Below are 14,151 nucleotides of genomic sequence, written 5' to 3'. Positions count from 1 at the left end.
GTAACAAATAAATTCATATGTTTTAAAATATACCTTTTTATATTAAAAAAATTAACTAAAAAAAGTTAAAGATATTTACCATCCTAAGAAAAAATAACAATCTACATGAATCCATTTAATAATTCATTAACAACATTATTATTTTATGAATATTTTAATATTCAAATGTGTTAAATTTTAATATGTTTTGATTATTTTTAATAAATCAAATAAAATTATTAATTTGATTATAATGTTTTGTAAAATTCAAGCAAATTATAAGAATTCGCAAATATAACCATTCGCATGAATTAATCACATCAACATTGTATGTTCTATTAATATATAAATAATCAAAAATATGTTTAGATCATATATTATTTTAATTATGTTACAAATATTTGTTATAAATCATTAAAATAATTCAAATGTGTTGATTACACATTTTAATATTTTTTTTAATTCATTATATTATTTATTGGAAACAATGGTTTATGATATTTTAATATGACTCAACTTATTCACAAACAAATCATCATAATTATCAAACTTTTATTTGTTGGTTACAACAATGTATTTAATCTTTATTTATTAAAAAAATAAAAACAAAAAACTTTATTTTAAGTTATTTTTTATTTTGGTATAATAATTAATAAACATTTTGAAATAAAACAATTCAACGCTGTTATATACCAATCATCTATTATTGTAAACACAATATGATTATTGTCTTTAAAACGAGACAATGTTTATGTAACAGCTCTTTGTTTTGAGATAATAATAATTTAAATTAAAAATAAATAGGTATTAATATGTAATAATTTTAAGTTACATTAAATTGTAATATAAAAAAGTACAACTCTATTATTATAAAACAGAAATATATTCGTTATAAAAAGGAAATCTTGTAAAACAAACAATAATCATTATCATTTAAAATACGACTTACTTTTTCTATCTTTAAACTGTATAACCCCATTTTCTTTTTCCAACTTTCCTCCTTTTGTTATATAACTATCTTCAAACAGTAAACGCACACAAGAAATGCATTTAGCCTGTGCACCACGATTGCAATTGACCTCGAAAGCGTCGAGTATTGGACTTATTTTGAAGCCTTCAGTCTTTTTTCCATCGAACCTAAATGTGCATTTTTCAGTCGATGAATTTTCTGATAAAAACGTTTTAATTTGATCGACATCAACAGTCATAGTCGGTACACTTTGTTTTAACATCAAATGCATCAATTTTGCTTCACCCAGTTTGACATCACAATGACAATTTAACAGGCTTAAGTCGACACAGAATTTTGGCAATACAAGTCCGCCATATGAGTATTGAACTGTGAGTTTTGTCAAAGTCTCAAACATCGAAAAATCGTATGGAATTTTTATGAGTGATCGTGAATTCTGCACAAATTTTGCTTCTTGCACTTGTTTTTCAACAACCAATTTGGAGATTTTGTCGACGCCCTCAATCATTGTTTTATTTGATGTGAGCCACTGCGATTGCAATGAATATGTTCTTTTCTCTTTGTTTACAATCACATCTATACACACTGGAGATGTGTTCATAAAGTATTTTGAGTCTAAATCATTGTCAAAAAATGTCATATTTTGTGGGATATTTTTACCACACAAAATTTTCTCGATGTCTCCAAAACAATAATCTAAAGAAAGAAAAACGAATTTGATCTTATTAAATTGGAGTGCCTTTTCTATCCATTTTTCTAATGAACAATATTGTCCTTGTACATACACTTTCTTAAGTAACGGAAGTTCACATAGAGCGTCGATATGTTCGGAAGTGAGTATGCAATCAAGACTCACTATTTGAAGGTTCTTGTAGATAGAAATCTTCTTAAAAACGTATTTGTAAGTCGTTTGAGTGACTATCATCTTGGACACTTTCTCGGCAAACCAAGTCTGTTCTAAATATTTGTGTGGGTTGTCGCGTGTCAATTTCCCGATTTCCATCAGTGGAATATCTTTCACGTCCGTCTTCTTTATGTTATCACTACAATATGTTAAATAAAACGTTTCAATCTTTGGAAAGACTTTATGATTCGATTGAAAGGGTATAACTCGGAAAGGCGATATGGGTTGATATATACAGAAATAATTGCTATTTGGCATTTTTTACATACACATTCTAAAGACTGGACATCGTCTAGGGTTGAAAGATAAAACAACACATTCTTTAAAAAAACTGATTCAAGCCTTACTGTCATGTGGTTTGTAATTTGAGTTGTTATGACAACTTAATAATATTAAAATCTGTTTAATTATAATAATTATACTAATAAAATAATTTGGTTTGTTTTATAATTAATAAACCTCAATTATACAGAATTTTTAAAACAAAAATATTTAATTTAGATAAAAATGTTTTTTTACAAAATATTTAAAAAATATTGTTACAAAAATAAATAAAATGTTTTTAACTTTCTAATTGTTTTTACTTGATTTTATAGATATATTTAATAATAATATAATAAAATGTATAACATTGTTTACCATAAAGGCCGACTATGCTTTATGGAAGCTTTTTCTGTTTGAGGTGGTGATTTGTATTGTATTTTGTATTATAATTTTTTTATTAATAACCATTAAAATGATAAATTAGTTTTATAGATATATGAAATTATTCACTTTAAACCCTGAGGTTTTCAATCAATTTTTTAAAATAGTTTTTAGATTTAGTAAAATTAAAATTATTTAATTTTATTTGTAATGTTAACAAAAAATTAATTATACTAATAATATAATATAATATAATATAATATAATATAATATAATATAATATAATATAATATAATATAATATAATATAATATAATATAATATAATATAATATAATATAATATAATATAATATAATATAATATAATATTATATTATAAATAATAGTTTTAACTTGTTTCAATTATATTCAATTTTATTACACTTGTTTTTCAATTAAAGCGTATTTAGTTGAAAAGAGAAAAGGTGAACAACACAATGAACTGAGTGAAGTGCATCTGTCAAAACACAAAGCACCAATTTCAGTCACAGTTGTTGGCATAACAAGTTCCTTTATTGCACAACAATTTTGAAAGGCCATATCTCCAAGACTTTTAATTGAATTTGGTAGTTTAACACCTGTCAGTGATCGACAGTTTTTAAACATAAAATTTCTGATTTTTGTGAGTGTATTTGGTATCACAATTTGACTCAAATTTGACATATTAGTAAATACCAAGTGTTTCCCAAAGACAACTTTTTCATTAAAAACAATATTCTTTAAGTTAGTGCACCCAACAAACGCGTAATCTGCAATATACGTCACGGTGTTCGGTAATTTAATTTCCGTGCGTTCATTGCAATTGGCATAATTTGAACGTTTAATTTCTGTTACACAACTTCTTACTTCGATGCTTTTTAAGTGACAGAATTTGGCTAAATAACCATCGCAAAGGTTGCTGTTTTTGTTGGTATAAATTTGGGGTATATTTCCAGCTTTTTACACCCAAAAAGAGTGTAGTCGTCTATTTCTATTTGACTCTCGGGCGAAGTAATTTCAGTTAAATCCTTTGCTCCATAAAACGCCTTTTATGGCAATTTCTTAAAACCCTTTGGCAGTTTCACTGATTCCAAATTTGCAGCTTTATAAAACGCGCCAATTCCAAAAGTTGTCATTTGTTCTGGAATTTCGATGCGTTTCTCTCGAAACACACTTTCTGCAAAACAAAAGTCGCCGATTTCTTTGACAGCTTTGAACCACACATAACTAACATTACATTTGTAACACGCTCGTTCAATATATATTTATTTGGTGGATATGTTGGCTTGCCAGTCGGGTCCGGATTGGACCAAGTAACTTCTGAGGAACTAAACCCTTGTTTCACAAAGTACATTCCCTTCATATAATTGAATGAATACACAACACTATCTGCCCATGCTGGACCTTGTTCGACAGTCTCTTTATATGGAATTAAATAGTCGACAACTATGTTTTTAGAATTAAATCTACCAGAATTAAACGAGTCAAATGAAGTGAGATAAATCACTCCTTTTCGACACTCAAAGTCTCCACCATATCCATTTTCTACATACAAATTCTTGAGTGTTGTGTTCAAGTAGATTTTGATATTACGACATTCATACAACTTCAATGTAATAATGTTGATATCATCTAACTCAAAAGTCGATTCTGAAAGATCTTTCATTTTCAGTTCTGTGAGGGAGGTCGGCAAATTCAAACAATCAAAACTAGTTGTATTGATTTCACAATACGACAAATTTTTCAATTTCATCTCATTTGTGATTTGTTGAAGAGTCTCTGTTATAACATTCTTTTTTTTGTAAATATTCGACTTCGTGTCAAAATCAAGGATTTCTTACTCTTTCACTAAATTCACAAAAATTCGTTATTCATTCTGTTATTCTGGATTCATTTTATGGAATTTAAGAATATCCACTGCATCTTTTGGATGCTTTCTAACCCATCGAGTATAACACTGTTCACACATCATTGAATTGTAAAACTTTATTAAACCAAAAAAGTCGATAAATGGAATTTGTTGAAGAAATTTTATTTCACCATGTTTAGTGATTTCGACGGTCCCGCTATCATCACAATACACTGAAATTTCATATGGAAAATCCGTTTCTAAATATTATAATTTATTTGATATTTTTAAATTGAATTTTTTATTTTCTTCATTGTTGATTACAAGTATTTTGGTGTCAATTCCAGAAGTATCCAAATCATTAGTAGAACTCTTTTCAACGGTCAACGCACTCAACTTTTTGTCGGTCAATTCAACATATTTCAAAAATTATTTAATCTCGTTTTCTTTTACATAACACATCTCCCCAAAATGATTAACAGAAATTGGGATATTCCACATGTTAAACATTGAGAATTCATCCACATTAAGTATAATAATTTTAAAATACAATTTCATCTTATCTAAAGGTTCTTTTTCGCCAAACGCAAAATCTTCACTTGGCAAATACAAAATCAAATTTAATATAAACCCTCGATATACACAACGAAAATTAAAATGAATAATAATATTCATGGGAAATGGAGACATATAATTAGCATCAGTGAAAACTGGCCATAATATTCAGTATAAATTCAATAACAATTCAATGTATTTTCATTACTTTTTTTTAAATAATAACGATAAACTGAAAAATTAACAAATGGAATAAATTACATAAGTCAAAAACGTATTGAGATGCCTTACATAAATTGCTGCAAATTCTAATCCAAAAAGAACGAATAAAATTTAAATGTTTTCACAAAGGCTGTAAAATTGGAATTGAACAAGTTAAAATTGAAAACTATCAATTACAAATACATTTTAAATGATGTAATTCACACATATGATTATGTTGATTGTTTGAATAATTTGTTTCGAATCCGTTTAAAAATAGCGGTCAAAAAAAGATTCCAAAACAAGACAACAAAACAAACAGTGGTAAAGCAATACATTCAAGGAACAACTATATAAATTTCGTTCAGTAAAAAAAATCAAAAAGGAAAAAACAGCCATACTCAGTAACCAAACACAAGACATAGAAATTTCCGAAATATAAAAAAGTAATAGTATTGTATCAAGATTATGATATAACAATATTTGGTAAACAAGATTATGTTGAGTTGTTAAAATTACTTTCTAGTTTTGTTTTTTGATGACACATTTGGATCATTTTAGTGTTTTTAATTAAAGTTAGAACCAATTAAAAAACAATAACAAAATGGCCCTATTTATAAATTATATACCATAAAAGGTTTTGTAAGTGGTGAATGTTACCCAATTGTTTTTGGGTGTCTCAAAAATATTAAAAAATGTATAATAACTTTTTAGAATCTTTTAAAATTGTTTTTGGTAATGTTTTTCAAACAGAGAAATGGTTGTTATGTGGGATTTTGAATTGTGTTTTAAAAAGAATTTGTTTCTTAAACTAGTCAAAGTAAAGTGTTGTCACTTTCATTATTGCCAGAATATATTTCGGAAAGTTTCTTTTTGTGGATTCAAACACTGTTATTAGAATGGAGATGAGTTCAAAAGTGCAATAAAAAAATATTTCTTAACCATTTATGTCAGTGAGTATGATATACACAACAATTGATGAATCAAAAGAGATTTATAAAGATGACGCAAATTTTTGTATTATTTTTAGACACTTTGAAAAATATTACGAAGATGGCGTTTTCAAAGTTGACAATTGGTGTTTATTAGGCATTGAAGAACGCACAAACAATAACGCAGAAAGTTTTCACAGTTCTTTAAATGGGTTAGTATTAACAAAAACACTAAATATACACAAATTTGTTGACTATTTAAAGGAATATAAAAAACGTGTTGACATTTATTATTTATCGTTGAAAACAAATTTGCAATTAACAAAAAAGCGTGTTATTGAATTGAAAAACGTTACAATAAAACAACTGACAACTGAATTGATAAATGGAATGGATCAACTTGAGTTTCTTAAAAAAGTCTCTGTTTTTTGGTGCTTTAAAATGCATACATTTCCCGAATGTGATATTGATTCTTTTATAAAAAAAAAGTAAAATAAAAAACGTTTTTGAAAAGCTTAAAACTAAAGTTAACATAAACAATGAAACCAAACACATTTTGGAAAAAGTTGTTAAAATAAATTTAAAAAAGCACAAATCTAATTTTATTTACGTTTTGTATATTGATTAAAACTTAGAATTGTTATTAAACTTATCGAATATTGTTGCCAGTTTTCCCAAACCTATATTTTTAATATTTGGTTCTCAAGTAAATAGTACTGTATAAACCAAATATTTTATTAAAATACATTCATTTGAAATATAATACATTGAACATGTTTTATTAACACCCAGATTCAATTTTTAATCAATTTAAGTGTCATATAAAACTTAAAAATAACAAATTATTGTTTTTAAATACAATTTAATATGAATAAACTTTAGTATTATTTAATTATAATTTTTTATGTTTTAAATAATTATAAAATGGTGTTTCAGATTACAGTCAAAGGCGTCTATTTGTCGTAATTATAAATGTCGAAATTGATTGTTTGTCGCACAACTAACCAATCATTTGGGTTTACGACAATTAAATAATTTGCTCTTGAATATGTTATTTTTGTTGAATTAACCTTTCCAGTACCAAAAATTTTTAAAAAATGTAAATATTTATATCTTATTCATTTTGAGTGTATATTAGAAAGAAATAATGCAAAAAACTCTTTAAACTTTTTACAACTATGGGTAATACAAGGAAACGTAATTAATCGTAAAATAATTTAATTTACTACAAATTAATACTAAATTTTAACCTAAAATCGTATTTTTGTTGAAAAAAAAATCACTTTATTTGTGAAGAAAACTTAACGACTTTTCCTGTTATTATTTTCCATGTTTACAGTCAAAGGCGTTTATTTGTCGGTTTTACGACACAAAAACGAGCCTATTTGTCGGTTTTTATAGAATTTTGTGGAACATTCCATTAAAAAATATTAGTTGTTTATAAAATATTTTTTGGTTTTTAAATATTGATTATATAATAAGTGAAATAAAAATGATAAAATTATTTTCTTTTACCAATTATTATCAATCATATAACAAAAAATTGACATAAATTACCATATATAAAATAGTGCCGTTTTACTGAAAAGATTTATGTAAAAAATGTTTATATTAAACTGATACATATTATCTTGTATATTGTAATGTCTATTAACGATAAAAAACCCAGAAAGGTTTACCAAAATATCACACCAGAAGCACATGCCACAATAAAGAAACTTTATTCGAAATATAGTGGCCTCGAAAAGAAGAATTTTTGGTGTAAGGTGAGAGATGAATTCTCAACTTTATACCCCACGTACAACTTCAGTTTGGATCAATTGCAGGATTATCAAAAACGTGAAATAAAAGAAACGAAACGACAGAGAACGTCACCCAATGCCGAAGTTGTTTTGCATTTGGAACGATATGTAAACACTTCAGTTCTTGCGGGAAACTATTTGGATGATTATGTACTCCAAATTGAAGTTGCCAAATACATCGAAAACAAAGAATTTACAATTAAAGACATACCTTCATTTGTTAAAAGATTTAAAGAAAAGAACAACTTGAAATACCACATATCTTCTGGACACGAGGACATTATAGATTTAACTCTTTACTCGACAGAACTTGATAACATAAAAGAAATATTTTCAAGATACTCATTTTCTGACGTTTATAACGCAGACGAAACTGTTTTATTTTACAGACAGTTGCCAATGCGTTCACTGACAACAAGAAAATTTCTCAAAACCACAAACATTCAAAAAGAGCGAATAACTCTATTGTTCTGTTGTAACATGGATGGAAGTGATAAAAGACCACCAATTGTAATACATACTGCTCACATGCCAAGAGGTGGATCAAAAAGATTATTTCAACAACTGAACATTGTTTATAAAACAGATAGTAGCAGCTGGATGTCAGTATTAATCTGGAATGAGTTTTTGCAGTTGTGGGATGATGATTTAAGAAGAATTGGTCGATTTATTGTTTTGATAATTGATAATGCACCCGTCCATAAAGTGACTGTTGTTTTAACCAATATCAATTTGATCAACTTGCCTGCAAACACAACAGCAAAAACTCAACCATTGGATCAGGGAATCATTGCTTCGTTTAAAAAACATTACAAAAAACATTTCATCACTTATTATCTTAATTCAATTCAACAACAAAAAGTTCAAGAAAAAAAAAAGAAAAAGAAAGATTTGCTCGAAACAATTTTAACGAAGTTGGAGAATCAACAATAACAACATTGATGAATGAGATGAAAATCACAACAATTAATCAGCTCGTTGAATCTTTATCAGAAGCAAGTTACGATGTTATCAAATCTAAATTACCAGTAAATGAACATTTTTTAAAAAGAAGTGTGATGTGTCGGGAAAGGGACATTTTACCTAAAGACATTTCGCCAAATTCTTTCCAAAACTTTCTTTTTTGTATTTTATCAATAAAATTTAAAAATATAAAACGAGAGTTAGTATTTGGTCATATATTTTCAAAAAATTACACATTTTTATTTTTTTTGTTCTGTCAGTTTTAACACTAACAATTTCAAACCAACTTATTTGACACTACATAAATTAAATTACCCAAAAATACAAAATTTAAAACAAGCTATTTCAAAACTAATTATTCAAACTAATAAATATTTTCATTTAATGAACATATAAGACTTTAAAAAGAAAATATTTTTTTTATTACAAATTAATTATATTGTTACAATGATAAATATGGATATAAATATTAATTATCCACATAATTGCAATTAATAATATAGTTAATTTAATATCTATTTTTAATCATATTTATAAAAATATTAAATCAATAAGAGTTAGTCGGAAAACTTTGTTTTGTCGCCAAAGTTGTCCTGAACTTTTTGGTCAATGAAAATTGGATAATATCGGGATCATGTTCGAAATATAAAAAACTTCGTTTCAGTTTTTTCCCAAATTTTTCAACTTTTACCTTATTCCCGGGTTTTTAAACAAATATTTGTGTTTAAATTGATAAAAAGGACAACGTTGGCGACTGGGACATCGTTTTACAACAAACTCTATCACAATTTTTAATGTAAAACCAAATTAAATTATAAAAACTAATATTCAAACTGAAATCAAAGTCGGTTCATAAAAAATCTTATGAATAATATTTGAATATAACAAAGTTAATATTATCATTTTTATTTTATTTTAATATTTTATTTAATAAATTAAACTGTTTTTTTCAAAAAAGTTTATCACATTAAATACTTGATATTTAAATAATAATTAAATAACAACTTTTGTATAAAGATGATTTAACAATTTTTAAATTATACAATTATATTGTTTACAAACAAGTTAAGGTTAAATGCATCAAACGAATATTATATTTAATGTTTGATTATCACGTAATATGATACTTATTCAATTTGCATTTTATAAGCTATATTTTAAAAATCAATTAAAAACATGATTTATATTTTTTTAATATTATTATTATTGCTTATCTTAAAATATTGTAAATATTTTAAGATATTCATTTTTAAAATTGAAACTTCAATGTTTTGAGATCAATAGTGTTATTTTGAACAATTAATAACTTCAGAAAGCTTTTAAACGGTTTAATGAAATATTATATTTATCAATATATATTCTAATAATTAATTACAGTCAAATATGCCTATTTGTTAAAAACGTGTGAATAGAAAGTTTGTTTAATATTAAAAGTTTGTTCCTTGAAAAAAATACCCGTTTTAATCAAACATAAATTTTAGATTCAAATACAAGATACTAAATTGTTTTATATCTTAATTATTAGTTGGTTTCAGATAATAAGCAAGTTCAAAAAACAATTTTACAATATAAAAAACTCTTCAAACTGTTTTTATTTATTCAATAATCAATAAAAAACAAACAAATAATTTTGTTTGTATATTAAGATTCTATATTAATTATGTTTCAATTTAAATGTTATTATATTAAACAGTTATTATAAACACGAACATATATCAATACTCATTTAAGTTGCGATTATCTTTAAATTCTCTGTCAATTTTTTGAATCAAAGAAAGACGCCGTTTTCTTTTTTTAACACTTGTTGTAATATGTTTATCACATTTAAATATATCATTTTGTTCTTCAATTTCCATTGCAACACCTTGAACACAACTCGAATAATGATCTGTTATTTCTTCTGATATATGATGACACGTTTCTTCTTCGTGTATTTCTAGCATCATTTCATCATTGTCCGATTTTTCTTCGTTTTCTGGAAAATCAAAAAATACTTCCATATTAAGTTTGTCAGTTGCTTGTATCGTCTTTTTTAAAAATTCTTCCAAGTTAAGTTCTTCACAATAATAGTTGATAGTCAAAATTTTCAACAATTCGTTTACTTCATCTTGCTTTCTGTTTGTTGGTTTAAAGTATCCATTTAAAGCTTTGTGATAATTCTTTTTGGTTTCATCAATAATGCCTTCAATTGTCTCAACAAACTTCCAAAATGAAGGTTTGGATAAAGCTAATAATCTCGAAAGTGTTGAATGATAAACTTCACAGTCATTGTTGGTTCTCTTCTCTCTCATATATTGACACCAAAGTTCAATCGGATATTGTCCATACACCCACGCTCTTTTAAAATATTCAAAACCCTTATTAAAATCAATTGTGTGGACGTAGAGTGCACCAACGAAATTTACAGCAAATTCGATGTCACAAGGTTTTAGGTAACAAACATCTTCTAACATCTTAATTGAAAATCTGAAATCTCCATCATTCCAATATTTTCTTTCAACCCCAACGTATTTATATACTTGTTTATTGCTTGACGTTGGTGAAACATACAACCATGGTGTTTAACTTTTTTAAATTCTTTTAGAACAGAAATAAGAGAATTTTCAAAATCGGTTATTACATCAATATCTCGTTCGAAACAAGTTGCATTGCAATTCTGTTCTTTTATTAATTTTTCAATTGCTGTGACAAGTTGTTTATAGATAATTTTGGTTTTTTTCTTCATCAAACAATGCAAAATGGGATATATTTGGCCATTTTTTAATTGGCAGTGAATTGTATATAATTGATAAAATTGACGTGGACAACTTTGAAAAGTACCATCCATCATAACAGATGTGCACCTAGCAAGCATCATTAATTGTTCTGTATCCCCAAAAATGAAGATGTTTGAGTCACCACTTTTAAAAATAAGTTTTGATTCACCTACAGATAAATCAATTTCTTCACATGTTTTCGGTTCTTTTTTTGTTGGTAAGTTTCGTTGAACATATTTTTCCAATGTTTCAGACTTCATACCTATTGAACTACGAGTATATTTTCTTATAAGAATTCTTCTTGGAGTTGATTTAGCTTGATTTGTTTTGAGATCTTTTCTTATAAAATTTATATAATTCTTTTTTAATAAATTTTGTTTTTAGTGTTTATGAACGTTATTTCTGCCATACAAAAAGGTACCATCTTTTTGTTTGTTTATAGTGACTTTACAACTTTTAACAGAACATCTAAAATTCATTCTCCTTTTATTTATTGGGTGAAATAAATATCCATCAACAATGGGTAACTGTTTATCTCTTTGACTATTGATACTCATCGTACTACACATAAATACAATATAATTAAAAATTATTTATAGTCATAATTAAAGTCACAAAAATAATTAACAATTCAATTTCATTTTAATAAAAAGTGACATAAAATTGTAATTTATTTAATTTAATTGTGTTTCAATTTTTATAATTATTATGGATTTTTATGTGTTTTTATTTGTGATAATAATTATATAAAAAAGTGAGTAAATTAAAATTGTTATGATTTTAATTAAGTGTAAATAACAATAAATATTTAATTATTTTTATATATTTAAATACTTTATGATGATGGTTGTGATTATTAGTTTGAATAATTAGTTTTGAAATAGCTTGTTTTAAATTTTGTATTTTTGGGTAATTTAATTTATGTAGTGTCAAATAAGTTGGTTTGAAATTGTTAGTGTTAAAACTGACAGAACAAAAAAAATAAAAATGTGTAATTTTTTGAAAATATATGACCAAATACTAACTCTCGTTTTATATTTTTAAATTTTATTGATAAAATACAAAAAAGAAAGTTTTGGAAAGAATTTGGCGAAATGTCCCCTAATCTGATGTGTCCATTCAAACAACTGAGTGTTGTTGAAGCTATTGTAGTTATTTCAAAATCTTGGAGTGAAATTACGAAAGAAACAATATGCAACTGTTTTAAACACACAAATTTGTTTGTGCAACAAAGCATTGCTGCAATACAAAAAGATGAATTAGATATCAACATTTTCAATTTGTATTGCAGCGTACCTATGAACGAAGAAGATAGAGTTCAAACAATCGAAGAGTTTACTTCAACTCAGTATGAAAATATCAATCCATTTTGCCATATTCAAGAAATAACAGAAACAGAAAACTTTCATGATCAAGAAACCGAGTCTTTCATGGTGCAATTAGAAACAATGTTGTATTATTCATCTTGCTTTGTTGACTCAAACAAAATAGATGACTTTCATAATTATATACTCGATGTTTTAAGAACAGTTAGAAGCTTTTTTAATTAATTATTCATTAAAAGTTCAAGTTTACAGAATAAAAAACTATTTGTCGGTTTTTAATTTTGATTGGTTAGTTAACAAATAGAGAAACCGACAAATTAGAGCCTTTGACTGTATTTTTTTATATCAAAAATTTTTGTATAGTATATTAAACGTTACATTATAAGTCTTTCCAATTACAGGGTTTTAAAATAAGAAAACGTATCAAATAAAATTCTAATAAAAATTCTAATATTGAAAAACAAGGGATAAGTCATACTTTGAAAATTCCAAAAGTAATTTTTTTTTGATTTAGTTTTCATTTTTGTAAATGTTTTGATGTTTTGTAACTATCGTTAAAAAGTTGATATTTTATTGAATTATAATATTTATAACAAACAATTAAATATTATTATATTAGTTGTGCAACCACACTGATGTTTGGCGTTCTCATTTTATAACCTTTTGTTGTAATTCATATGCGTATAAGATATATTATTTAAAAAATTAACTATCGTTTTAAAAAATCGTTTTTATTACACAAAATAAATTTAACACTTTCACAACATAAAACTTTTTTTAAGAAGAAAAATAAGTAAAAAAGAAATTGTCCAAATGATTTTTTTATTATTTTTATTCCAAAACCCCTTTCTAACCCAAACTGGCCAATAGTCAGTTTTATTTTACAAAAAATAATTAACAAATGAAAACTCAATTAACTAAGATTGATCAAAAATAATCTTTTTGGATGAAATTTCATATCACTTTATTGTGTTACGACATTAAAACAAAAAACGCTGCATCGTCAATCCACTTAATGACAAACAATGTCAAATAGTCACATTAACAAATATAACGACAATATAAACACCAATATCGTTATAATCAAATGACAATATACTTTTTTATACAAAAACAACCAAATATTTCAAACCATCATTAGACCCCATTTTTCTTTCTAATGCTTTGCTCTTGTTTAACACAAATAAACTCATTCATGTTTATTTGTGTGAGTATAAAATATACAATTCGAAATTGAGTTGATACAAAAAAAT

The 14,151-nt window shown here is 25.6% G+C and overlaps 2 protein-coding genes across 2 annotated transcripts; both read right to left on the bottom strand.

Moving 5' to 3' along the window:
• Window positions 1–908: 908 nt before the first annotated feature.
• EIN_355790 (hypothetical protein) lies at window positions 909–2,206 on the bottom strand (the record flags this gene model as incomplete). Its single annotated transcript, XM_004259271.1, has 2 exons — window positions 909–1,992; window positions 2,034–2,206. The coding sequence occupies 2 exons, from the start codon at window positions 2,204–2,206 to the stop codon at window positions 909–911; spliced, it is 1,257 nt and encodes a 418-aa protein (XP_004259319.1).
• A 1,441-nt stretch (window positions 2,207–3,647) lies between these two features.
• On the bottom strand, window positions 3,648–4,181 carry EIN_355780 (hypothetical protein; the record flags this gene model as incomplete). The annotated part of the gene is made up of 1 exon (XM_004259270.1): window positions 3,648–4,181. The coding sequence occupies one exon, from the start codon at window positions 4,179–4,181 to the stop codon at window positions 3,648–3,650; it is 534 nt and encodes a 177-aa protein (XP_004259318.1).
• Between the last annotated feature and the right edge of the window lie 9,970 nt (window positions 4,182–14,151).

Source organism: Entamoeba invadens (genome assembly GCF_000330505.1).
Source record: "Entamoeba invadens IP1 unplaced genomic scaffold scaff_1105074724527, whole genome shotgun sequence".
NCBI classification, from domain to species: Eukaryota; Evosea; order Mastigamoebida; family Endamoebidae; genus Entamoeba; species Entamoeba invadens.
Note: the sequence above shows the minus strand (reverse complement) of the source record. Positions and strands in the feature narration are given on the sequence as shown.